The sequence below is a fragment of the Nuphar pumila genome, chromosome 15, assembly GCF_984573655.1.
Source record: "Nuphar pumila chromosome 15, dmNupPumi1.hap1.1, whole genome shotgun sequence".
Classification (NCBI taxonomy): domain Eukaryota; kingdom Viridiplantae; phylum Streptophyta; class Magnoliopsida; order Nymphaeales; family Nymphaeaceae; genus Nuphar; species Nuphar pumila.
The window spans coordinates 68259583-68284426 of record NC_143263.1 but is presented as its reverse complement, the minus strand read 5'-3'; the positions used below and the strand labels follow the sequence as shown (position 1 = coordinate 68284426).

Here is a 24844-nt window from a genome sequence, read left to right as displayed (position 1 = left end):
AACATGAGATTTTATGAAAAAATTCAATTTTTTCTGAACTTTTGACTGCGGATTTGTCACTATGGCTGCTCCTACCCACATTGAGTCTTGCTGCTAACTCCACACTCAAGCTCAAATCGACCTGGAGTTGACTCAAACCAGACCTGGCTGACTTAGCTACATTGAGCTTAATATTTGAACGAAGGCATGGTGGCTTGCCCTGTTTGGGCCAAGTTATTTGTGGTTCCACCTGTGTCTAGGGTTGTCAATCGACCGGGTTTGACCTGGACCCCACCCATAGCAAACCCTATAAGGTCAGAGTTTGGTGATGAACTGATTAGAATCCGGGCTAGACTCAAAGGGTCTGATCAATATATGGAGCTGGGTATGATTTGTGAAATTTCATACCAGACCCTGGCCCGACCCTGGTTATGACTATGATATGCAAATTTTCAATGTAAAAAAGATTAAAATATATTATTTTACCGTGTATGTTTTAGGTATGGTTCATGTAATCTTTATAGGATCTGGTTATGGTTTCTTTTATGGGAGGTCCAATTGGATAATCCAATACCAACATCTCAAATCAGATCTAAGTTTGGTCCCACTTGGGTCCAAACCAAACCCGAGCCGTTGACACCCCTACCTGTGCATCGTGTTTTCAAGCCCACAAGTAGCCATCCGACTTCTTTTGATATGAAAACTCAACCCGTGTTGCTCTCTTCTCTGCTTGGTGATATATTTGGAAAGAGAGGGTCTTCAAAGAGGAGGCATCGTGTTCGTGCCTGCGTTGACATCTGATTAGTTTCAAGAATGTTCAGGTATTCGTGAGCTGCAAAAATGGCTGGATGATCACTTCTCTTGGCTAACCATGTTCTGACCATTCATTTATTTCTTGGTTCTTTACATTTTTCTGTTTCATTCTAATCAGTACACCTCATGACGCTTTTACTTTGATGTCACGAAAACCCCGAGTGAAGCCCCACGAGTCGACCACCCTACCCTTACTTGGCCCACCTTTGAAAGATACAGACACACTCATGTGCCAGTGAAGTTTGATCCAGTGACTTCGTCATGCTTTCGATGAAATTTACTAATTCTAAAAAAAAAGAAAAAAAGACCGCCCCAAAACACCAAAGATGACTCTTATGAGGTTCGTACCAGGCTTGGTTTTATCAGGCTGAGTTAGAGATACATCGGGTCAAGTACTTGACCATTCATCCCCGAGTACCAACGGGGTTCCGCTTGATTGGTAGGAGCTGTTAGTGTAGGTCACCATGTGTTGGGACTTTGCAAGTTCAAAACCCAATGGTATGTTGTGTAACTGGACTAGCTTGCCTTTCAAAAAAAAAAAAATTCTCCCAAAGTGCTCTCCAAAAAATTACATACTAATGAATATAAATTATTATCCTCCACCCCCCGCCTTCATCCTCGTTTCATGTCCTCCATCCCCGGTTCAAACGGGGATGAGGCGGGGCAGGGAAAAGTGGTCGGGGCGGGGCAGGGAAAAGTGCACGTCCATCCCCGCCTCCACCCCCGGACGGAGATGGATTTTAACCTTCGTCCCCACCTCCATCCCCGTTTCATACCCTTCATCCCCAGTCCAAACGGGACGAGGCGGGCCCCGCTTTCCCCCGGTCCACTGCCATCCCTACCAACAACTCCACCCACCTAACCTAGGGAAGATGAGGGTGCAATGCGAATTCACACTTTTGCTGTGCTGCTATACACCAGTTCACTTTTCATCTGATGTTAGGCCCCCACAGCTGACAGGCTGTGTATCAAAAAGTAAAAGGTGCACACTAAATGTGTGCAATGAGATCCACCAACAACCCACATAAGAGACAAATAGAGAGATGTTATACCTAATTTATGCTAGCTGCCTTTAGTTTCTTTAAATGCCATAAACACACATCAACCTTCATAATTGTGGGCACATTAGAACCCACACTCCTACCCAGTTCCTTGCCTGTGCTCTACCACTGCATACATGGACCAAGGTGATGTTTAACTCAGAAAGTTCACACAATTGGCCAGTGGCCATCCAAAAAGATCTAAGCATGGCCCTTCTACCATAAAGTAACAACTTTGGTAGCCTAACTTCACGAGTTCATAGTTGATTCGAACTGAAAAAAATGGTATTTTGGAGCAAAGGGTGGTTAGGCAATCGCATGGTTGAGTGTGTGCCGTCTCCAAATCTGGATCTGAATACATTTAGACAATTAGTCAGTTCTAGACTAGTATTGGCCACATCCTGTTAAGAATTCAAATGAGGCAATTAAACATCAAGTCAGAAAGAGATATTGCCCTTTAGAAAAGTGAACGGTAGGTATTTTTATTATTTGATTACGACAGGATTTAATGTCATTTAATTCAATTTGATTGAACCAGAGGTCCAAAGTTAATGTACAATAGTAAGGGTAGGTCTTTTTACGTAAGCCCTGAAGCTTATATCAGAATTTTTTAAAATGTGTCTCATTTCTGAAATTAAGAGCAAAAGATGGAAACCCAACTGGGAATTTTCCTTGTGACCAAATACGTTTGTTGAACATGAAAACGTGACGTGTTGGTTTACCTACTAATTAAATAAATCGTTGCACACTTTTTGGTGTACTGTATCCCAAAGATAGAAGGTGGAGCAGCACACCAAGAGTGCAATCAATGCTCTTGTTTATAACTTGCACTTGATCCTCTACTCCTTTGTCCTTTGCTTCTTCATAGCAGTTGTGCGTACCTCCATCCGACGCTTCCCTCAGTTCTCCCTGGTAACCATCTCATTAGTCATTAGCCATTAGCAACCTCTCTCTCTCTCTCTCTGGTGGTTGTTGTTGCCATTGTTATTGCTGTTTCAAGGCTGTGTGGTTTAAGGGAGCAGTTGGTAACATGCCCAAGTTGTATCTTTTCTTTCCCCTTTTTTCATAAGTTGGTGATATTGCGTTGTTTCTTTTGTATCTCAGGGCTTTCGTTATCGTATTTGCTTGGTGCTGGTGAAAAAGCAAAACATAGAAATGGCGCAAGAGCCCATTAAATCTGAAGATGTGAGCTAGTCGATTCCTCTCTAATGCTTCATTCCGAGATTTTCATCTTTTTTGTTCGTATGAGACTTGAGGTTCATGAATTGTGATAAAGGATGTTCTCTTGATTCTCAATGGTGTCTCAATTCTGAATAGTTGGTCGTTTTCTCTGTGTGAAGGTGGTCCTTACAGAAGCGGTCGGCAGTGTTAGATTGATTAAATTGAACAGACCTCAGCAATTGAATGTTATTTCTTCAAGGGTGGTATGTTGTGGAATTGAATGGGAATTGCATATTTGCTTGATTTTTATACATGATAGTCAGGATGTTAATTAATTGATATGGCATTCCCATGGTTAGGTGTCAATATTAGCTGAATCTCTAGAGAAATGGGAAGGAGAAGACGATGCAAAGCTTGTTATTATTAAGGCTAGTATTCTGACATATTAAAAAAAGGAAAAGAAGGCGTTCAATTCGTTTATATGCAAAGTGATACATTTTGTATCTGTTAATAGGGAAGTGGGCGTGCATTTTCTGCTGGTGGTGATCTAAAGATGTTCTATACTGAAGGGAAGACAGGTGAACTTCCTTTACGATAGATGTCCCAATTGGGACAATGCATATTCTGTAATTCTGGGGTGTGTAATTTTCCTGTTTCACTTTACTTCCCCACTTGGTCGATATGCTGCTTTCTTCAATTTTGGATTCAATATTTTCACGTGGCTTGCCGAGATCCTTCTAGCTCGATAATAGTGAATTTCTTTGATGGACCAACGTTTTCATGTGATTATTTGTGGCCGCTGCCAATTTGGCCCAACTGTTAGTGTCTTAACCCAGTCAGTCCCATGGGTGGCTTGTAAAACTTGGTGAAGGAAATCTTGGTTAGACACACAAAGTGACTCGAATTGAGGCTTCTACAAGTACCAAGCCTAGATTGCTTTTCTGAAATGGTAATTTTTTTTATTGTATCTTATCTTTTTTTTTCCTCTCCGTTTCATGCAGATGCTTCATGTACTGAGGTTGTTTATAGGATGTACTGGCTACTTTATCACATTCACACCTATAAGAAGACCATGGTATGCAACTAGTCTGTTTTTTCCAGTATCCAAATTACTTTCAAGGACAAGATGCTGTTGATGCCTTTAAGTACTTTGCATTGAAAGCAAATCCTCAAACTAGCTTCATGATTTCTCATCAGTAAACCGTAATGCTGTTCTCAGGTAGCTCTTGTTCATGGTATTGTCATGGGTGGAGGTGCATCTCTGAGTTTTCCTTTGAAATATTCAATTGTGACAGAAAAAACTGTAAGTATATGATTCTTGAAAGATGATAAAACACCAATATGATAATTATGATTTTTGTGTGGAATAAGATAATTAGTTTACAAATTTATCCATGTTTGTGAAATGCTGATAGTGATAGATAACTGTCGGATTGCTTGGTCTTTTTTTTATGCCCTGTGCCTCCTTTTGACAACTGGGTCACATGAGGAAAATCTCAATATATTTCATTGTTCCGTTCCTTTGGCAGGTATTTTCAGTGCCTGAAGCAAGTGTGGGATTTCACACTGACTGCAGTTTCTCCTACATTCTTTCTCATCTTCCTGGGCACTTGGGTAAATTGTTTTTGTCACTCAGCATGACAGTATAGATATAATCATTGACCTTAAAATACTTGCAACGATAATCTGCAGGGGAGTACTTGGCTTTGACTGGTGCTAGGCTGGATGGAAAGGAAATGATTTCTGCTGGCCTTGCTACACATTTTCTCCCATCAGAGGTAATCTGTGGTTTATGCTTGAAGTCTCAGCTGACAGGACCTTGATCTCATGATTTGATTGATTGAATCAAATTGTCTGGGCATCACCCTACTCGGGTCTGTACTTAGGGAACTTAGAGAAAAAAATTGACTGATTCAGTCTGTCTGCTACTGCTGTCCCAGCTGATCCTGTTTGAGTCTTTAGAGTAGCAAATTGACTCTAAGCTATGTCACATGGGTGCGGGTGCGGGTGCGACACGGGTGCGGCGCAATTCCAAAAAATTTGGACACGGGGACTCGGCTATATATATATATATATATATATATATATATATATATATATATATATATATATTAAAATATATATATTATAAATATATATATTTTAAATATAGATAATTATATATATAACAATAAATTAACACATAAAGATTGTAAATTTTAAAGCAAAAATAAAAAAGCAATTCTTAACAACACAAACTTACCAAAATATAACACATAAAGAAGCTTGTGAGTGTGATAAACAACAAAACTTATCATAAATCTGCTTCATCGTCTGAATTAGAGGGAAGAACAGGATCGAGGTAGTCCATGTTGAGAGTATGTAAATTATGTTCTCCCTCCAAGTCAAAATCTTCTGGATTTACATCCCAATTCTTGGATGGTCCACAACTGCATCAAAAAATGACTATATTAGTATCTAACTTAAAACTTTGAATACAAATATTTAAATACAAACTTTGAATACAAAAAAAAAGTACTTATACTCTTCTTTGGTGCGGCGAGAAATTAATCGTAGATTTGAGTGAACATAAACCAAATCCTCTGTTCTTTTACTAGTGAGTTTGTTTCTTTTAATGTTGTGAATTTGAGCATATGTACTCCAATTTCTTTCACCACAAGATGATGTAGCAGATTGGAATAACAACTTCATTACAAGACGTTGCAGATTTGGTATCTCTGATCCATATGTTGCCCACCAATTAAGGGGATCTTCCTCGTCCCTTGCCACAAGTGTTGCTAAAGAATCAAATCTCCCAGTAGAAAACTTGCCAAACTCACTATTTATAACCTTAAACATGTGAGGATCATTAAAAAGTCTTCCCAAATATATCATTCTATTTCTTGATATCTCAAGATCTTCATTTGGAGAAACACGACAAACACCTGCTGTCAACCATTTTTTTGCGTAGTATTTTGGATTGAGAGAGTGTGTCATGCAATGCAAAGGTGTATTGCTTTTATCCCATCTTCTCTCTAAAACTGAATGTACATGATTGTAAAATTCTGAATCATCAAGTGCAATATCTTTCTTCTCATGTTTAAAAATGATACTTTGAACTTTTTCAATCATATTGTCCCACATTTCATAAATTCTATGAAGCATGGGTATATCTCTGTCAACTTCTCTCAATATTTCCCAAATAGGCTCTGTAAATTCAACAAAATATGTAATTTTATCCTACCAAAAATCATCACAGATGCATTTTTTGATAGCTTGAGCCTTGACATCATCTTCAGTACGATAAAAATCTCAATCTTGATCAGCCACCATCATCATCAATGCATTCTTGAGTTGCTTAATTCTTTTTATCATAACAATGAGAAAAGCAAAACGAGTTTCAGCAACTTTCAGTAACTTGAGATCAGAATGCCTATTAAATATAGAAAGGGCATGATGATGGTTTACAACAAAATTTCTAATATTTCGAACATCATGTTCTATTTCCTCAATCCATAAGCACATTTCATGTGCATGTGCATCATCTTTTGATGGATTGCATATATTCTTAAGTGCCAAATTTAAACTGTGTGCTGCACAAGGAGTCCAAAAAATATGTGAATATGTATCTTCACTTGCCAAATTCATTCTTGCACGACTGCAAACTGGAGCATTGTCAGTAATGATTTGCACCACACTTTCTTCACCCACTTCTTTTATCACTTCGACAAATAATCTCTTTAAATATTCAGCATCTTTATACTCTCCAGATGCATCAACAGTCTTCAAAAAGATTGGCCCATTAAGTGAGTAAGCAATGAAGTTTATCAGTGGTCGCCTTTGTATATCAGTCCACCCATCAGAAACAATCGACACTCCATGTCGTTTCCATGCAAATTTTTTAGTCTCTAACAAGTCTTCAATTCTATTTTTTTCCTCTGCAAGAATGATTGTTCTTAGTTTTTCTGAACTAGGAGGCACATAACCACTCAAATTGCAATTAGCCAAAGATGTAATCATATCTTTCTAGTATGGACTTCTAGCTACATTAAAAGGAATTGAGCTTGAGTAAAAGAATCGACCAATCTTTTTATCAATTTCTGCTCTTGCCATGTTTTTGAATGATGCTTGTATTGTTTTATTGCTTTCCATCTTTCTTTTCTTTAAAAGCTCTTCTTGTATATCACTAGCAGTAGGAAAAGACAAATTAATCGAATCGCTTCTCATCTCTGTAATTTTCTTCTTTTCAGCTTCCTCTTGTTCTTTTTTTAATTGCTTTAACATGTCTTTGTCAACCCCAGAACATGCCCTAATTCCTTGACCACGAATATGCAAAAGATGTGCTTTCACACGCGTATAAGAACCTGTGAAAACAGTCTTACATAGATTACAATGAAACTGCACATTCCCACCACCACCACTACTAGCTTTTACCCCTTTTGTCACAAGCCTCCAAAGTGGTTGAGAAACTTCTAATTCAGGGTTAGAACTTGAACCAAATGTATTGACACTACCACTAGAACTCGCCATTATATTTGAAAAGTGAAATCTGAAAAGAAAATAAGTAAATAAAATAAAGTTAATAAACACTTCAAATTTCAAAATAATAGTAATAGGAGCTACCCCCTATCTAACACAAAAAAAGAGGGGCAGGGTAAGCCCCTGCTGAACCTTATCCGTGTCAGGGGCTTCGCCCTTGCCAAAAAGCCAAAGGCAGCAAGGGAAACGAGGAGGGGCTCGGCCCCTCCTCGTTTCCCCTGTTGTTCGGCGTGGCAAGGCTCGGCCTGTCAGCCGAGCCCCCTCCTTCCCCCACTCCTACTTCTTACCCCTGCAATAAAAGGGAAACGAGGAGGGGTTGAGCCCCTCCTCTATGAATCAGACGTACAGGGAGGGGTCGAGCCCCTCTTCTGCGAGCAGAGGGTGCAGGGAGGGGGGGCGAGCCCCTCTTCTGCGAGCAGAGGGTACGAGGGGAGGGGCCTGCCTGGCATAAGCGAAACGAGGAGGGGCCAAGCCCCTCCTCTGTGAATAGGAGGCACAGAGAGGGGTTGAGCCCCTCTTCTACAAGCAGAGGGTGTAAGGGAGGCTGCGAGCAGAGGGAGGGTTGATCGACATACCTGTTGACGGAGGGGGAGACGGTGGCTGCCTGTGCGTACCGTCGCCGGAGTCTGGATCGTCGGCGTGGGTGTAGGAGAAAGCTGCAGGGGCTGAAGGGGAAAAGCAAAATCAAGAGGGTAAGCCCCTCCCCCTGTCGATAAACCCCTTTTAGGGTTCGGCTGCAAAAGAAAATTGGATTTGGGTCGGGTCCGGACCCGACCCAGATCCAAAATGTAATTTAAAAGTCGAAATGGACATTTTTGGACTCGGTCAAAGTTGACCGAGTCCAAAATGTGGACGGTCTCGGCCTGGACTCGTTGACCGAGTCTGACTCGGCGTTGACCGAGTCCGGGCCGAGTCCTAAGCCGCACCCGAGTCCGCACCCGTGTTGGGGCGTGTCGACTCGGGTGCGGCACCTCCTTAGCCGAGTCCGTGTGACATAGACTCTAAGACACCAATCTAAACTTGGTTACATGGATATTTGTTCTTGTATTGTTTTCAATTTTCAAAGAAACATATTTTCTGACCATCCTAAGTTGTCCCAGAGTTTTATTGTAATTCTTAACCTGAATACCTATTTCTCCATAGTTTTATTGAAATTCTTAACCTAAAGACCTATTGCTGCACTTGCCAAAAACCAATTGTCTCAGTTATGAAATATTTTTGGAGTATGTAGCTCAATCTTTTCCACCATACTATTCTGTATCAGTTAATATGTACCTAGGTTATAGTGCACTACTCAATTTTGAGGATCATCACATTATGTTATTTGTTTATGGCAGAAAATATTTGAGCTTGAGAAGCGGTTACTAAGTTTAGACTCGGGTGATGAGCATGTTGTCAGATCTGTGATCGAGGAATTCACAGTATCTGTTGAAATTGATGAAAAAAGCATTTTGAATAAGTAAGAAAAGTCAAACCCAGCATTTGTCTAACTGTTGTCCATTGAAATACAAGAAAATCTCTCTTTCTTCAGAAGTAACATCATTGAAATTACTTCGCTTTCTATATTCTTTTTATTTTTCGTTTTCATCTTCTTGCAGGCAATCTGTCATAGACAAATGCTTCGCTGGGGAATCTGTGAAGGAAATCATAAGTGCACTGGTCAGTGAGTAGAACATAAAAACTGCTTGCTCAAATTCTTTTAAATCATAAATGCAGGATTTCTGGCACTTTTAATTGTGATTATACCCAATGTGTCCAAATTATTCTATCCAACCTTTGTTGATATATTTTGTTCACATGACTATGGAAGAACATTTTGTCACATAATTGTATAAAAAAGGAAAACAAAAGTTTTCTGCATGAACCCACATACGCATGAAAATGCTGATGCACACACACCCCTTGGTTGGTCATGTAAAAATAGAGTCATGGTAACCGCATCAGTTTCCATGAGGGCATACTTTGCAATTTCCTTCCAGTAAAAGCTGGTGAAGCACCAAGAACCATCCATTGCTGTACAATGGCTCATGACAAAAAAAATCCTGAGAAAATAATATGGTCACATCATCGTGTCTAGATGCTGTCATAAATCAGTCAACTTTAAATAATGGTGTCTATTCCAAGGAATGTAGGAAAGGTAACCTGCCAGATTGTGATGTCCTCTTCTTGGTTTTCAGGAGGCAGAGGCCAGTGCAGAAGGAAATGGATGGATTGCTGAAGTAGTCAAGGGGTTAAAAAGATCATCACCAACAGGACTGAAGATCACACTAAGATCTGTATGCATATTCTCCAGTCATATTTTCTTATGAATATTATACACTGTGCTGTTGTGAAAGCAATATCATATAAGCGATCATAGGCCTTACAGATACTGAAATATCAGAAGTGGCCTAAACGTTGCATCTGAAAATTGTGCATATACTTAGACAAGGTGACTCGTATTTATATATTTTCTTTTACAAGTGTACTACTTGCTTTCAGTCAGTAAGCAAGCCTTATGCTCTAAACATGTCAAACAACAATAGCAATCATATATTACAAAGGGGAGATTTATTTTACTTTTGTTTTACAAAAATTTGTAGTAACATGGAATGATTAAGAAAATGCAAGGAAGCATGCACTTAGAAACTCACATTCTCATTAAAGGATAAATGGACTAATTGCTATTTTTGGACTCATTCTTGGGTGATACGAACAGCATTCAAGGAAACGAATAAACTCATTTTTATTGTCAAGTAAATTGGAACTCCTGCAATACTGACAAGATGAAGTGATTGCTTGTAGTAAAATTTATTTTGGAAAAAGTGAACGTTTCCTCTTTGTCTCAGGCTAATAAACATCATGTATGACAGGGCACCATCAGATGTCAATTCTGGATAATTATTAGAATCAAATTTAGCCTGCATCTGATATCCATTACTTTTAATGACTGCTCTAGAAGAATAACTTCTATTTTTCTTGGTAATGTTTGATTATTGATATTTCATTCATCATTTTTCTGTCATACCTACGTACATTCATATACTGAGTGACAAAATCTCTTGAAAACTAGAATTGTGAGTTGGTTATTGGCTTTGAAGATTACTTCAGCTTGATTGTTTTAAAATTTTGAAATGAACAACTGTGGATGGCTCCTTTTCTTTTTCCATGGTTTTGTAAACTCCTTTGTTTCACTAAAAAAGAAACAATTCACCTGTTTTCAGGAAAAATAAAAATCCGAGTCTATACAAGTGAGGCTATTCATCTTTTTTGGGAAGAATAAAAATCTCAGTGGGCTCTATAAGCACGTGGCAGTTGTGCATCATGTCCTTACATTTGCATTTGGTTGGAATTTAGAGTTTGCAGATAGCACAATTCAATAATTTTTCTCCACATCATAAGAAAGAGAAAACTAGCACTTTGCTAGTATATGAAATAATGTGTTTGATTACTAGGGCTTCTAAATTTCAGCATTCACAAATAAGCCTCTGTTCCATGCCAGGTACGGGAAGGAAGGAAACAATCTTTGACCGAATGCCTGAAGAAAGAATTTAGACTTACCATGAACATACTAAGATCAGTAATCTCCAACGATGTGTACGAGGTAATAACTGACTAAATGATAATTCAAAAGCTAAGCCTTTATCTTGGCCCTTCACCTAATTTTTCCGTTATCTGTTGGAACTGAGAAGGGCATTAGAGCATTGGTTATTGATAAAGACAAGGCTCCAAAGGTATGAAGATCTCTCTCTCTCTCTCTCTCTCTCTCTCTCTCTCTCTCTCTCTCTCATATGTGGACTATTGTAGTGGGATCCACCAATATTGGACAAAGTAAGCAGTGACAAGTTGGACTTTGTCTTCCAACCTTTCAAAGAAGAGTTGGAGCTTCAGATTCCAAGCGAGGGCAAGTTATCCAGGTCAGCCTTAATATGAAACCTCGTCATATATATATCTCTGTGTATGTGCATGTGGAGGGCGGTTGAAACCACTTCTAAATTTATTTTTTAAAGTGTTTTTTTGGCAAATTTGACCATAGGTCATGATAAAAAAACCTAAGAACCTGCTCTAATAGCAAACTTTTTTTATGTATAAATAGGATTTTTTATGATCTTTTAAACTTCACAATTTCAAACTGTTGATTTTTAACATATTATAAAATCGTAGGTGCACATTGAAAAGATTTGTTACAAGAGCCGGTTCTTAGGCTTTTGACCATGGAGATCACATCAGTATGGTCAGATTTGCTAACAAACACAACTAAACATGAGTTTGGGAGTGGTTTGTACCTTCTTTTGGTTGGACGGTTATATATATATATATATATATATATATATATATATATATATATATATATATATATAGAGAGAGAGAGAGAGAGAGAGAGTAATGGTCCTCTTAGTTTCATCTGTAGTTCATTTAGTGGAAAACATGTATTAGATTAGGATATTTTCCTATCTTCAGACAGGTATTTAAGAAATGTAGGAACCAATGGGATATAATACGTGAAAATATTTTCTTTCAAAAGAATATAATACACTAAAATTACTTTAAAATAAAAAATCAAGTTTTTCATTGAAATCCAAAGTACCATCATATGATCTCTTGAATGGTTCCATTCCTAGCTTGGTTAAGACCTCTCTCTCTCTCTCTCTCTCCACACGCACATCCACACTTTCCTTTTTCATATCTTGGTATCTTTGCATCAACATTTGCAGGTGGAGTGGCAAATTTGAGAATTCAGTCTACCAAGCTAAATGCACTGGCCAGAATGGCGATCACTGCTATTCTTCTTAGTTCTCATGCCAGACATTCAGCACCTCCACATAAAATAAAAGACAAGTGAGCATTGCACCTCCATTCATATCGGTCATGTCCTACTTTCTTGAAGCGTATATTGGAAGCGTTTAAATTATCTTATAGAAACACCACCACGTTTGAGGGATTACAATAAGGAGACTCAAAGGAAACAAGTGAAGCGCAACAAGTCTTAAAGGGCCTCAGGGCACATATGACTAGTAGGGGGACTCAATTTTCGCCCAGTAATCCTTACCCTTGGAGACACCAACCCACACGCCTTTCAAGAGGGAAGTATTTATCATGTCTTTGGTTGTGTTTTTCTTGTTTGGTACTTTGGGTTGTGACCCCAAAACTGAAGTAAATGCTCAACATTTGTCTAAATAACCAGTCTGTAGTTGTAAAAGTTGAACTTCTTCGATAGCCAAACATCTTCAAAGTTCCCTATTTACCTTTGCAGCATTCACGAAATTGTTTGTCAAGCAATTTGATTATTCTGAAACAGACCTTATGTTGCAATCGAAATCCATGGTCACAGGAACCCAATACATCAACATGGTGTTTTTTTTTAATAAAAGGTTGCTGGGGGATAGGTGACATGTTTCCACTACATCACATCACCTAGCTTATGGACCCTAATTACATTACAAAGATCGCCAAATTCAATAGGCTAATCACCAACGAACTGATACACCCACGCAATGGAACTTTTAGAAATCCCTTCTTTGTCAGCTATCAAGCTGATGTGAACCTGTTGTTGTTTGACAGAAGCCTTGCCCCTTGAGGGCCTTCTTTGCGAACTGCCACAACAACCTCATGAACATGGAAAATTCAGGCACAATGTAATCAGATGATGAGAATGTAGCACCTACAAAGAGAAAAACACCATCTGAATTTCAAACAGGCACGGCCAATCTGGTTCCAGCCGAATCCTCATGAGATACAAAGGAAAAATCAGGATTGAATTCCTCCTAAGGGGGCACCCGCTTGACTGTCATGATACAAATTTGCTACCACTCCTCTACTTGATGTCTAACATCATCTGCCCAAGGGATCTTCTTGATGTTTTCATGACAAGCACTCCATATTTCCTTTCAAAATCTGGGAATGGAATAGTCTTCATCATCATGAATAGACCTATTCCTAATGACGAAATTTTCCATATGATTATGTCACGTAGAATGGTGGAGCATGTCAAAAGGATAAGGCTTGTATAGCCCTCCTTTTTAACGCCAAAAAAACCCCTAATGCATCAGATGTATCCCATGTTGGATTAACCACCACGATTGACGTGGTGGTTATCCACGATGTAGATACATCCCCACATTAGGGATGATCCATCCGATAAACCAGGATAAGGGGGAACGCTTACACAAACTGTTCCCACCCTATACTTTATAAATACAGGGTATCATGAGCGACCCTGTGTGTGTGAAAAGTAAGGATACAGGGAGGAGATAGGTCTACTCACCGGCTGTCCAAGGAAGCCTGCGCTTGTGGTGACAGCAGCCCGACTGAACAGAGAACCTCTGGCGACCTCCATCTCCGGTAACCACAGCCTAACAATGGTTGCCTCAGGTACGTTGTCCTCTGTGCTCTGTGTTTTTTTTTTTTACGCAGGGCCACCGCCTCTCAGGGGAAGCAATGCGTTTTGCCGGACGAGCAATCCCATTAATGGGTTATGGGCCCACACCCTATTTTTGTTGTGGGGTGTGTTTTCCGGTCGTCCAGCAATGCAGGTCGCCGTGGGGCGATGTTGCAGCTGGTCACCGGCAGCCGGCGACTGTCGCCGTTGGGTGACAGGGCAAAAAAAATTTAGACTGGCTTACCTACAGATTTTTTGGGGGTTTCAGTCGGGAAGCACGTCGTCGACTGTTTCCCTTCTTCCTTCATCTCTGTCAGGGCACTGCAAAGCTATCGGAGCCGTCGCCGGCGACTGTCAAGTCGTCGGACCTCTGCATTTTTTAGCCACGGTTGTTGTCGCCCCACCGTCGAAAGTCAGTTACCATTGGGCCACTGACGGTGGTGGCTGTCGCCTCCTTGTCGTCGGGGTCGCCGACAATCGTCTGATTGCCAGACCCGACGGTAGCGATCTGCATTAGGAGAGAGAGAAGGAAAGAGGGTTTCAGAAACCCTATTTCGCGTCTTAAGTTTTCTTTTTAATTCTCTTTGGGTCAGGTCCATTTTTGGATCCGAACCCGCCCCACCTGAACTGATCCATAAGGCTCCTCTGGATCGGATTCGGGATTCGGGTGGGGACCCGCTTTGTTCTGACTCAGATTAGGCTAAATCCTGAGTCAGACCCGGATCTGGTTCGTACCGGGTCTGGCCCGGATCCAGTTAAGCCTCGGGTCTGGCCTGGATCCGGTCAAGCCGGGTCTGATCCGAATCTAGTTAAACACCGGGTCCGACCCGGATTCGGCTATATACTGGGTCTGACCCGGATCCGGTTAAAACCGAGTTTGACCCGGATCTAGTTAAACACCGGGTCCGACCCAGATTCAGTTAAATACCGGGTCTAACCCAGATCTAGTTGCAAACTGGGTCTGACCCGGATCAGGTTAAAACCGGGTTCGACCCGTATCCAGTTAAAACTAGGTCCGACCTGGATCCATTTTAAAGTCGGGTCCGACCCGGATCCAGTTTGAAATGGTTCTGACCTAGATCCAGTAGGGTCCAGGCACTATTTGGCCTGAATCGGATCAGGGACTGATTCAGCCACTTCCGGGACCGGTTCAGAGTCATTTTTAACCGGTTCCTTTCAGTTTCTCACTGGTTCTAAGATGCTAAGACCTTGTTTTCTTAAATATAAGAAAATACAGGGATTTTGGCATACAGTTATAGGTTTTTATGAACTTTTATTCATACTTGACATCAGTTTATAAGGTTTAGAACCGGTTCAAACCCTTGGATAACCGGTTTGTGGTTGTTTCAGACCGGTTCAGAGTACTTTCAAATCGGTTCCTGCTTGAGGACCCAGGGTTTTACCCATTTAAGCTTGGCTTGGGTTATAGTTCATGCATTTATTTGTAATTATGCATGCGTGAATGATTATTTAAATATTGGCATCAAGGATAGCAAGATGACTTAGTGATTTCATGTCACCAAAGTGACTAAATACACGTATGTTGTCAAAATTTTATATTATCATATAGTTTTAGCCAATATTACTGTTGTACTTAGATTCATGAAACGATAAACGACCCAAAAGTAGTTTTATTGTGTTTGGAATTTAAGTAGGGTGGAATAAGGTAAATGTGTCGATATACATCACACATGTGTATCCAAAGGTACTTTATGTTGATGGTCTAACTTCACAAAAACCTTAGTTTTATCAAATATGGTCGGTAGGCGAAGTGGTTTCGCGTGTCGAAGCTATTACCAAAGTAGGACTCTGATGACCCCCTTCACTCGCTTGGAAATAAGCATATTAAGGGTCTTTATTCTTTTGCTTTTTTCATTAAAGTTTTAGTCCCGTACGAATGCTTCTTGATACGTATTTTTGTCGTGCAGTTTCTAGTTCTGTGATTTTAGATGGCTCAAGCTCTATACATTTTCTTGATGGATCTAACTTTAGTGATTGGAAAGAAACTATTCATTTTACATTAGGGTATATGGATTTAGATTTGGCCCTAAGGATAGATGAATCTGCTGGTCTCACTGATCAGAGCACTGTTGATCAAAATATTGTTTTTGAGAAGTGAGAGCGCTCGAATAGGCTTAACTTGTTGCTTTTGCAATCTAAAGTAGCTAAGAATATTCGCAGTGCTATCTCACAATGCAGAACAGTGAGAGAATTTTTGAGTGTCATTGAGGCACAATTTGTGAGTTCAAACAAAGCCAGAGTTAGTATCCTGATGTTAAAACTCATATCTATGAAATATACTGGAGGGAAAAACATTCGCCAGCATATTTTGGAGATGAAGAACATAGTGTCTCAGCTAAATGACATGAAGCTCACCATCTCTGATTCTTTCCTAGTGCATTTAGTTCTAACGTATTTACCTTTGGAATACAGACATTTCAAAATCTCTTACAACACACATAATGATGAATGGACGTTCAATGAACTTATGTCTAAGTGTGTTGAAGAAGAAGAGAGGTTGAAAGGAAAGAAGGTGCAGAGTGCACATATGACTTCTCATACATCCAAGGTAGGACCAAGGAAGAATACATTTAAGAGAAATGCTAGGAAGAAGTCAACTGGGGATAAGTCATCCCAAGACAAGCAATCTAACTCTACTCTCATAAAGTATTTTTTTTGCAAGAAGAAGGGACACAAGAAGGCAGATTGCATAAAATACAAAAAGTGGTTGGAAAAGAGAGATAATTTGTCATTTGTTTCTCATGAATGTAATTTATTACAAATTCCTGAAAATAACTGCTGAATTGATTTTGGTGCTATTGTTCATATTTCCAATTATCTACAGTTGTTCCTGAGTAGAAGAGAACCAACAATGCATGAGAAGAGCATCTATTTAGGAAACAATATGCGTTCACATGTGAAGGGTGTTGGAACCTGCAGGATTACTCTGGATACAGGCGCGGTTTTAGATCTTCATGATGTCTTTTATATTTTATCATATAGTAGAAATTTAATTTCAATTTTGAAGTTTGATAAATTTGGATATTGTTTTAAGTTTGAAAATTCCAAATTGTTCATTTATAGAAATTCAATTGAAATTGGTTTTGTATCAGTTTATGATGGTTTATATAGATTGAATGTGAAGATCCAAACTCAGGAGTCTCTGACTTCTGAATACGCATTGGTTGAAAATAAACGTAGCTTGACAAATGATAAATCTTACATGCTTTGGCATTGAAGGTTGGGTCATATCTCTAAAAAGAGAATAAAGAGACTCGTAAATGAATGGATCTTGAAATCTCTAGATTTCACCAACAATGACCCATGTGTTGATTGCATAAAGGCTAAGCATACAAACACATATAAAGAAGGTGTCAAACGCAACAATGAGATATTGAAGATAGTCCATACGGATGTATGTGAACCATTTTCTCCATGTTACACAGGCAAAAAATATTTTGTCATATTTATTGATGATTATTCTCGATATATGTATCTCTACTTGATCTTTGAAAAATTTGATATTTTTCAGATGTTTAAGGAATTTAAGAAAGAAGTAGAGAAACAAACTGGTAAGATTATTAAGATAGTCAGGTCTGATAGAGGTGGCAAATATTATAGTAGATTTACTGAGATGGGGCAAAGGGAATGACCATTAGCGCGATTTCTCAAAGAGGAATGCATTGTGCCTCAATATACTATTTCTGGTAGTGCCTATCAGAATGGTGCAGCTGAAAGGAGAAATCGTACACTTAAGAAAATAGTCAGAGCTATGTTGAATTATTCAACACTTCCCATAAAGTTGTGGGGTGAAGCCGTAAGGACTGTTGTGCATATTTTGAATAAAGTTTCTACGAAACCTGTACCTAAAACTCCTTATGAGTTGTGGACAGGTAGGAAACCATCATTGTCTTATATGCACATATGGAGATGTCCTGCAAAGGCTAAGTCGTATAACCCCCACATTAAAGTCTTTGATTCAAGAACAACCAATGGATATTTCATTGGTTATCCAGAAAGATCAAAAGGGTACAGGTTTTATTGCTCATCTCGCTCACCACAGATTGTTGAAACGAAGACCAAATTCCTAGAAGATGATTCAGTAGGATTAAGCGCACTTTAAAGTCTTGGTTTTGAGGAAGTACAGGATCCAGTTTTATCACATGTTAAAAAAACATCGAAAGATACCATATTATTATTCCTAATGATGATGTGGTTGATCATTCAGTTGTTAATGTACAAATCCAAAGTGAACCTATTGTGGACAATGCAGAAGAGCATAAACAAGATGATCAGGTTCAATCTGAGCTTGAAGAACGACCTGTTTAGAGATCCACAAGGATTAGAAGATTTGCCATACATCTTGATTATGTAGTGTACCTTCAAGAGCCTGGTGATTTCATATATATGGATGATGACCCATTGACTTTTATGGAAGCTGTTGAAAGCAAACAATCTTCGCACTGGATAGAAGCTATGAAAGAATAGTTAGACTATAGCTAAAAATCAAGTGTGGAATCTTGTCACGTTACCTAAAGGAGTAAAACTCGTAGGGTGTAAATGGGTCTTTAAGACCAAGAATGACTCCAAAGGTAACATAGAGAGACATAAAGCAAGATTGATTGCTAAAAGATTCACCCAGATGGAGGGCATTGACTATAATGAGACATTTTCTCATGTCTCAACTAAGGAGTCAATGAAGATAATTTTGGCCTTCGTAGCTCATGATTTAAAGTTACATCAGATGAATGTGAAAACAGCGTTCCTCAACGAGGATCTGAATGAAGAGGTATACATGGAACAACCTCTTGGTTTCTCTTAAAATTATCGTCTGGTTTGCAAGCTCAACAAATCAATATATGGACTTAAGCAGGCCTCCCAACAGTGGTATATTAAATTTTCCCAAGTCATTGTGACTTTCAGGTTTACAGAAAATATTATTGATCGATGTATATACCTTAAGGAAAGTGAAAGTAAGTTCATTATATTGATGTTGTATGTAGATGACATCTTACTTGCAACCAACGATATAAAGTTGCTTTCAGAGACAAAACAGTTTCTTGCATCATATTTTGATATGAAAGATATGAGTGAGGTTGCTTATGTTCTTGGCATTGAGATTCGTCGAGACAGAGCAAAAGGTTTTCTAGGTCTTTCTCAGAGATCCTATATAGATAAGGTGTTAAAGCGATATGGGATGGAGAATTGTTCTCCTAGTTCTATACCCATATCAAAAGGTGACAAACTGAGCCTATAGAATTGTCCACAGAACGATATTGACAAAGCACAGATGAGTGCTTATCCATATGCATCAGTTGTTGGCAACTTGCAGTATGCACAGATATGTTCTCGACCAGATTAGCAGATTTCAGTCTAACACAGGTTTACCTCATTGGAAGACTACCAAGAAAGTCTTGTGGTACTTGCAAGAGACAAAAGACTATATGTTGATGTATCATAAAGTTGATCACCTCGAAGTCATTGGCTACTCAGATGCGGATTTAGAATGATGCCTTGATAGTATAAAGTATACTACTGGGTACGTCTTTTTACTTACTGGGAGCGCGATCTCTTGGAGGAGTGGAAAGCATACGACTACTGTTGCCCACACTATGGAGGCTGAATTCATAGCATTGTACGAGACTACTTCATAGGCTATATGCTTAAAGAACTTCATATCACAGTTAAAGGTGATCGATTCCATTAGAAAATCACTGAAAGTCTACTGTGATAATGAAGTTGCAGCATTCTTTTCTAACAACAAAAGTACCACGTCGTGCAAACATATGGAATTGAAGTATTTTGTTATTAAAAAAAAGATGGAGAATCATTTAGTGCATATTGTTAATATTGGTACTAAGAGATGATCGTTGATCTTCTTACTAAAGGGCTATCACCGAGATTATATTCCGAACATGTAATGAGAAAGGATTGTTAAACCCTTTTTGACATATGCATACAAATAAAGTGATCACTTTCAGTTCTTGATTCTTATTATGGTTATTGTTAATCTCATAAAAATTAGATATTCAATTAAAAACCTATAGAATAGATTATAAAGGCCAATTTATTCATCAAGTTATTCCCATAAGGTTTTCTGGTTAAAAGGTTTATCGTCAGATCAATTGGGAGAATGTTACATCCCCCATCCGATAAACCAGGTATAGGATAAAGGAGAACGGTTATGCAAACCATTTTCACTAAGGATACAGGGAAGAGATAAGTCTACTCACCGGCTGTCTAAAGAAGTCTGGGCTTGTGGTGGCAGCAGCCCGGCTGAGCTGAGAACCTCGGGCGACCTCCGGCCTAACAATGGCTGCCTCATGTACGCTGTCCTCTGTGTTTTCTGTTTTTACGCAGGGCCATCACCTCTCGGGATAAGCTATGCGTTTTGCCGGACGAGCAATCCCATCATCCCACGGAGCGCCTTCCATTTCCTATTGGAGTTTCAGTGACAAATGGAATATTCACACTCCAAAGACGCAAATACAGATCCTAGAATGGAAACATTTCCAAGCCTCAAGGCACCATTCATGCTCTAAGAAGAATAACCAAGCGACACACTCTCTCCAAGGGGTTCTTGGTTGCACCCAAATGTCCAGAAAACTTGGATACGTCGGAAAATTTTGTTCTGCTCCATATTGCAATATCCCAAAATCATTCCAGTTATTCTGAAAAAGTGGGTGCATCTTTACACTCTAAATCTAAACCCCACATTTTGGACACCTAACATCATTCCTAGGTAGAGATTAAAAAGGATTTAGATGACAATGGCTTGCCGATTGGAGTCCGATTCCAGGGAGCGGGTATATGCTAGGCATTGAGGGTTGAGGAAAATGGGGAGAATGCCTCTCCATTTTTCCCTTCCATATTGAAAAAAAAACTCCTTCATGGCTGAGGGGTGACGGTATCTCTCGGCAGGAGGCGCAGACGGAGAGGCGGTCTGGCACCAGAAACGATCGCCGGAATCGTCATCGGAGGCTTCGCCGCGCTCAGCCTCGCGTGTATGCTCTTCATCTACCGCTACGAGGTGAGGACGAAGATGGCCGATACCGCAGAGGGGTGGCAAAATTCTCCGACGACCAGTAGAAGACGAAGAGGACGAACGCCGGGAGATGTTCATGCCTGCGCGGGAAAGGGATCGGCGATGAGAGCGTCTCGGAGAGCATGAGCTCCATCTCGGAATCGGAGGATGAGCTGCGGGAGCAGAAACCGGGATGCCTCATAACGGTGGACGGCGAGTGCCCGGAGATGGATGTCGATCGGCCGGATTGGTTCCTGTGTACCCCTCTCCCTGTTACGTCGTTAAGGTGTTTTCTATGGTTTTTCTTTAGTATGGAAGGGCAAAATGAAGAGGCATTCTATCCATTTTTCCAAACCTTAATGCATTTACACGTGGCGAGCATGGCATATACCCGCTCCCTGGAACCCGACTCTGCCGACTGTGGTGCTAGCTTGGATAAGTGAAACCTTGCTTTGGGTGTCAACGGATCGGGTTTACTCGGACCCGACCCAAACCAAACCCTATAGGGTCCGAGTACTGTGATAAATAAGAAGACCTGATTAAGACTCGAGTTGGGATCCGAAGGTCTGATTAATACATGGACTCAGGTATAGTTTGTGAAATTTTATAACAGACCTGAGCCCAACCCGAGTTCCGATTAAGAGCCGCAAATTTTCAGCATAAAAATGATAAAAAAAATATTGTTTTACTGGGTATGGCCCGGGTCTGGTTCATGTAGTTCTTATCAAGTCCGGGTATGGTTTCTCTTATTGTGGGTCTGATTAGACTCAGATCCACAGCCGATACCGTACCCAAAAATCGGAGTCAAGTCTGGTTCCACCTGGGTCCGAACAAAACCCAACCCGTTGACACACCCTATTTACACCTATTCCAATCGGTCTGTTCTTAATCAAACATCAGGAGGCTGATGCTTCCAAAGTGCCAGCACTAGTGCACCATCAAAGTAACACATATTATATGCATCTGTGCGTATAGTATCTGTGCGTATAGTGCATTGTCCATGGTGCCAGGCTTTAGCAATATACATAAAGTTCCGGATTAGAGAAAGCTGTGCATACTTTTGATTTCTTAGTGATTGGTAAACTGTAAGCGTTCAATCGTATTAGCATTTGCAAAAGCTAAATTATGCTTCTACGCCATGAATAGCAATTGTTAGGCAAGATGTTCTCTTTTTAAACCGATTATTTATTGAGCATTTTACAGGATACAAGCCAAAGACCGTGACTTGATATCGGGAAAAGGAGAAAAAAAAAAGCCCACTGAACAACATACAAGAAAAGAAATATGGATTCCCTTTTCTGTTTTCTTCTCTCAATCTACAAAGATATTACACAAACAAAAATCAAAAACTTAAGAAACTCCTTGGAGTGATAATCGTTCACGCAAGGTATCAAAAATTGCAGTGGCTGCCGTGTTCTGGGCAAATGTCGACTTCAAGCGGCCAAGCAACTCACCATCTTTTGCCTGTGATGCAGCATCTGCAGCTTCCTTTGCCATGCCAATGCGAGCATATGCCTGTCATCGACATTTTGATTAACAGCAAACATATAAAGATGATGATATGCAACACAGTTTTAAGTTATACTCTGAACCAAACAGTGTATACACTTGAACAACTTATCCCAACTTCACAATGGCCATGGGCAAATTCTTGACATGTATCGTGTACCATCCATCTCCACAACAGACATCGGTTGGGATCAAGCAAATACATTAAAATATTGTCAGCTCATCTCGATGACCCTAACTACAAAGGTGACATATGCATGGAAATTGGCATAAAACACAATATATGATATTTTCAGTTAGAGAGGTATGTCATTAGCAACCATAATGAACTTTAAGTGACCCAAATGAGTTGCAAGCGAAGAAAAAGACTGAAAAGATCACAAAATACCAAAACAAAAGTTAAAAAGAACCCCTTTCGAGGAGAAATTCATACTTCAGCTCTTTCCCGAGGATCTGCCAGCTTTGGGATGTACTTGAGAGCTTCATTTTTTCTCATCAGCATCGATACATGCTTCCACAAAAGGTTTGTAACCTATTCATCTCAAAAATAACAAATGTAAGCACAAGATTGTGATATTACAAATAGAAGCCAACCAATGAATCACATGCATATGTGAAGAGAGTGAAATCAGCTTCAATATTTCCTTGTAAAGGATTATGAGGACAAAAGCTATCCAATACTAAGATGCAGTCTTGACAGGATACAGGCACACGAGGACTTGCTGACATGAGAAGCACTGACAAATAAAGGACTTCTAAAACAGTTTGGCAGGACCAACACATAAAAAGTGCAGGTCCTCGACTTAGGCAGGCTATCCAAAGTTATCTGAAGTTCTGGACTTTCCAAGTATCAATTTAGCAATATCAACGATTCATCTATGAATCTTATTCTGCATTTCCTTCTATCCTTTTCAGATGGTTACCATTCAAGCATGTAGAAGAGAATGTTCAAGCAGGAAACAAACAAAAAGCAGATACTGGATTAAAGTAAGTTGCTCATAAATATACAAAATCACCACATACCTATTGGTGGTTTTTTCTCTTTGGAAAATTTTTCTAGAGCATCCCAATCTCTTATAGTAGCCAAAGCAAAAACTTTAAGCCAATACCAACGCTTGTCAGATACCTGCAAAAAGTATTTAGCTCAATAAGCATTATAAGATGAAGAAAAGAGAGTAAAAGATGCCATAAGAAGAATATCAGTAAAAGACTCCAACCTTAAATTCTGTCCTCACTTTCATTGCAGCTCGATGATTACCCAGTACAATACAAGTACGTATTGTATCACTGACACTTGAATCAACAAATATAGCCTGCTTTGTAGTCACTTCTAGTTCATGCTGCAATCTGTAAAATTTACAAGGATCATTATTGGTATCAAAGAAGAAGGAAATATGTGATCCAAAGATAGACCAGTAAATCCACTTCTAGTATCCATTCTAGATCATGATATGGACCAAAAGTTAAAATTTTGCAAGTTCAAGTGAAGAATAGTGTCACATAAATGTATTGTGCTTGTTAACAGCTCAGTTTGCATCACTAGTTTCACGGCCACCACAAGCAGGTCCAACTTGGATAATATTTTAACATTGATTTCATGGAATAGGTTTTCTGGGTTACAATCTTTTGGGTTTATGATATAGCAGCATCTTGAAATGTTTCAGAACTGGCCTTAGGTTGGCAGGCCAAAGATTTAGCAACCTTTCCTATCATAGAGGTTTTTCTGTCCAACTAAGGAAAGGAAAGTATGCCCATTGCCCATTTCTTGTTCCCAACAGACTTAAAAATGACCCAGGACCTCAACAAAGACCCCAATTGGAGATGGCCATCTGGTGTAAAATCTTCTGCAATTCTCACGCTTGGTTCAAAGGGAGCTTCAAGGATGGGCTCTTATGGCTTCTGAACAGAATGCAACATCATCCCTTGCTTACCTCTACCAATTCTGATAGCAATACCTGCTTGCTTGTCTACAAACTACAAAGGAAGCAGCAGCAACCACTGCTCATCAAGGAAGTGGAGGCATGTTTGGGCTCACCTCCGTGGCCTCATGTTCACCAGTGCATGGGTGAAGTGTAAGCGTGGTAATATGAGGCCATTGTGTTTGAACCTATGCCAACAAGAGTTTCGTAGAGAACAAAGATGGTGAGATATTCTGCACCACCCACTGCACTCATGCCTAGCCCCACTTCAATTTTGTGAGATCTGGAATATGGTTGAAGATCTTTATTCAGGCTACAATATTGATAGAGACAGTCCTATATTACAGAACAGCCATGAATGCATGTTTGATGCTCTATTTGGAATGGAAGCAGATAGCTTTTGCTTAGATTTGCAGGATCTCCCGTTGTTACTATTGATAGTCAATAATCAAAGTCAGCATTATGCTACTAAAGAGCCAGGCAATGAAGTAATGAAATCAAGGACCAAGTTCCATTTTAATGG

The 24844-nt window shown here is 39.6% G+C and overlaps 2 protein-coding genes across 11 annotated transcripts in view; one reads left to right on the top strand and one right to left on the bottom strand.

Annotated features, from left to right (window-relative positions):
• The first annotated feature begins 2597 nt into the window (after positions 1-2597).
• LOC149815527 (3-hydroxyisobutyryl-CoA hydrolase-like protein 5) overlaps positions 2598-24844 on the top strand; it is a 58999-nt gene continuing 36752 nt past the window's right edge. For 3 of the 10 annotated variants that reach the window (XM_089988405.1, XM_089988409.1, XM_089988407.1), the window contains exons 1-15: positions 2598-2744; positions 2937-3017; positions 3173-3256; positions 3353-3421; positions 3508-3571; positions 3995-4068; positions 4213-4296; positions 4523-4607; positions 4686-4771; positions 8849-8970; positions 9110-9170; positions 9689-9787; positions 10993-11094; positions 11183-11224; positions 11298-11407. In XM_089988405.1, the coding sequence (XP_089844531.1) occupies positions 2988-3017; positions 3173-3256; positions 3353-3421; positions 3508-3571; positions 3995-4068; positions 4213-4296; positions 4523-4607; positions 4686-4771; positions 8849-8970; positions 9110-9170; positions 9689-9787; positions 10993-11094; positions 11183-11224; positions 11298-11407 (1112 nt within the window). In that variant the 5' untranslated portion in view covers positions 2598-2744; positions 2937-2987. The other 7 variants (XM_089988403.1, XM_089988413.1, XM_089988410.1 and 4 more) reach the window with 7 other exon arrangements.
• Positions 22046-24844, bottom strand: part of LOC149815528 (protein VACUOLELESS1-like) — a 38522-nt gene continuing 35723 nt past the window's right edge. Inside the window, 5 exon segments of the mRNA XM_089988414.1 lie at positions 22046-22408; positions 22836-22886; positions 22888-22934; positions 23426-23528; positions 23620-23749. Coding sequence (XP_089844540.1) covers positions 22244-22408; positions 22836-22886; positions 22888-22934; positions 23426-23528; positions 23620-23749 — 496 coding nt within the window. The 3' untranslated portion in view covers positions 22046-22243.